This window comes from Mastomys coucha, unplaced genomic scaffold (assembly GCF_008632895.1).
Source record: "Mastomys coucha isolate ucsf_1 unplaced genomic scaffold, UCSF_Mcou_1 pScaffold22, whole genome shotgun sequence".
NCBI classification, from domain to species: domain Eukaryota; kingdom Metazoa; phylum Chordata; class Mammalia; order Rodentia; family Muridae; genus Mastomys; species Mastomys coucha.
In genome coordinates, this window is record NW_022196905.1 from 88,028,914 (window position 1) to 88,031,845 (window position 2,932).

The 2,932-nt window shown below is 47.1% G+C and overlaps 1 protein-coding gene across 1 annotated transcript in view; it reads left to right on the plus strand.

Annotated features, from left to right (window-relative positions):
• The first annotated feature begins 1,231 nt into the window (after positions 1-1,231).
• Positions 1,232-2,932, plus strand: part of LOC116104595 (mediator of RNA polymerase II transcription subunit 14-like) — a 36,594-nt gene continuing 34,893 nt past the window's right edge. The window contains exon 1 of the mRNA XM_031391107.1: positions 1,232-2,928. Within this exon, the coding sequence (XP_031246967.1) occupies positions 1,562-2,928 (1,367 nt within the window). The 5' untranslated portion in view covers positions 1,232-1,561. The remainder of the gene's footprint in view (positions 2,929-2,932) is intronic.

A 2,932-nucleotide genomic window follows, 5' to 3' on the forward strand; every position in this document is an offset into this window, starting at 1 on the left:
AGAATGTGCATGTGAGTACAGGTGCCTGTCAAGAGCAGAGGCATCAGATCCCTCTGGAGCTAGACTTACAGTTGTGAGCCACCTGATGTGGGTGCTGGGAACCAAACTCAGGTCCTCCAGATCTTAGTACACACTTTTAAACCAGGAGCCATCACTCCAGCCCCCATTTATTTTTTTTATTTATGTATTTTTATTGCAAGTCAGGAATAATAGGTAGCATATACAAGTAGGATATCTTTGTAATGACTCTGTCCATCTTAACTTGTGTCTTAGTTAGGGTTTTACCACTATGAACAGACAACATGACAAAGGCATCTCTTATAAATGACAACATTGAACTGGAGCTAGCTTACAGGTTCAGAGGTTCAGTCCATTATCATCAAGGTGGGAATGTGTTATCATCTAGTCAGGCATGGTGCAGGCAGAGCTGAGAACTCTACATCTTCATCTGAAGGCGGCTAGCAGAATACTGACTTCCAGGCAGCTAGGATGAGGGTCTTAAAGCCCACACCCACAATGACATACCTACTCCGACAGGGACACACCTCCTAATAGTGCCACTCCCTGGACTGAGCATATACAAACCTTCGCAACTGGAATGTCTCGCCTGAAAGCATTTGAATTAATATTGTTGAGGTTGGATTTGGGTCTACCTTCTTATTGGCTCTCTGTGGTTTGTTTCTGTACTTCTTTTGGGTCAGATGAATGCTTAGGGTTCCATTTAAACTTTACCGTTAGTGGCTGGATACATGACCTGGTTAAGAATGCATACTGCTCTTGTAGTGGACCTGAGTTCAATTCTCAGAACCCACATTGAGGATTCTGTACATTTTTTTCATAGTCTATTAGAGTTAATGTCTGCTTTTGCTTAAATGTAGAAACCTCACAAACTCTTCCATCTCCTGAGACCTACCCTTATACAGTAGTTTTTGTTTTGTTTTGTTTTGTTTTTTTACTTTTACATTTAATTTATTCCCTTCAACGTGCTGTTTTGGAGACTTGTTCACAGGGTTTATTGTCTCCATAATTCTGTATTTATAGATCTCATATTATTATTCCATCGTATCAACCATACTGCAACTGAAAAGTCAGGCTATCACCAACAACTCCCTCTCCTTTTTACGTTTTACCTTTTTTTTTTTCTAAACTTTTATTGCATTATGATGAAAAAAGTTACATGGTTTCAATTTATCTGAATTTGTTAACATTTAAAGACATATTTTGGGTTCTTCCTAGCGACTTCCGCTCTTGGCTGAGCAACATGGAAGCAGCTACCCGCCGGCCGGGCGGCTGCTGAGCAGTCGCGGAAGCCTCCCCCCTTTAGGGGCGGCCGGACCGCCTCTCTGCCCTCCAGCCCCACGCTCGCCTCCCTGCGGCCGGCCGGCCTGGCCCTACATGGGGGCGGGCCTCTGCAGCCTGGACTCGGCTTCCTGTTCAGAGGCGGCCTGGCGCTAGGCGGCGGCCACTCTGCCCGCGCCCGCCTCGGTGCGGTCACCGAGCCCGGGAGGAGGCTCCAGGGCCGCATCTCAGGCGGTTGCCCCGAGCCGGGCTGTGTGCCGCCATGGCCCCAGTGCAGCTGGAGAACCACCAGCTGATCGCTTCTGGTGGCGGCGGTGGCAGCAGTGGCGGCGGTGGCAGCAGCAGCGGCTCCGCGTCTGCCCCGGCTCCCCCGCCGCCTGGAGCCGCCGTGGCGGCGGCAGCTGCGGCTGCGGCTAGCCCTGGATACCGGCTTAGCACGCTCGTCGAATTTCTGCTTCACCGGGCCTACTCGGAGCTTATGGTGTTGACGGACTTATTGCCAAGGAAATCTGATGTGGAAAGGAAAATAGAAATTGTACAGTTTGCTAGCCGGACACGTCAACTCTTCGTTCGATTATTAGCTTTAGTAAAATGGGCCAATGATGCTGGCAAAGTAGAAAAGTGTGCGATGATCTCCAGCTTTTTAGATCAGCAAGCCATCTTATTTGTGGATACCGCTGACCGCTTGGCCTCCTTAGCTAGAGATGCCCTGGTCCATGCACGCCTGCCTAGTTTTGCTATCCCATATGCCATTGATGTACTGACTACTGGCTCTTATCCACGGCTTCCAACCTGCATCAGAGACAAAATTATTCCTCCAGACCCAATTACCAAAATTGAGAAACAAGCCACACTTCATCAACTTAATCAGATTCTTAGACATAGGCTTGTAACGACAGATCTTCCCCCACAGCTAGCAAATCTTACAGTGGCAAATGGCCGTGTGAAGTTTCGAGTTGAAGGAGAATTTGAAGCAACCTTGACAGTGATGGGTGATGACCCAGAAGTCCCATGGCGTCTTCTTAAGCTAGAAATTCTAGTTGAGGATAAGGAAACTGGAAATGGGCGAGCTTTGGTTCATAGCATGCAGATCAACTTTATTCATCAGCTGGTCCAGTCTAGGCTCTTTGCTGATGAGAAACCTCTTCAGGACATGTACAACTGCCTACATTGTTTCTGCTTATCGCTTCAATTAGAAGTATTACATTCCCAGATGCTAATGTTAATCCGAGAGAGGTGGGGAGACCTTGTACAGGTGGAAAGATATCATGCTGGAAAGTGCCTCTCCCTCTCAGTTTGGAATCAACAGGTTCTAGGGAGAAAAACAGGCACAGCATCTGTTCACAAAGTTACAATTAAAATCGATGAGAATGATGTCTCCAAGCCTTTACAGATTTTTCATGATCCTCCTTTGTCAGCTTCTGATTCTAAATTAGTAGAAAGAGCCATGAAGATTGACCACTTATCAATAGAAAAGCACCTGATTGACAGTGTACACGCAAGAGCCCACCAGAAGCTGCAGGAACTGAAGACCATTCTTAGAAGCTTCAATGCTAACGAAAACTCTTCCATAGAGACTGCACTTCCAGCTCTTATTGTACCCATCTTGGAGCCCTGTGATAATTCGGAGTGC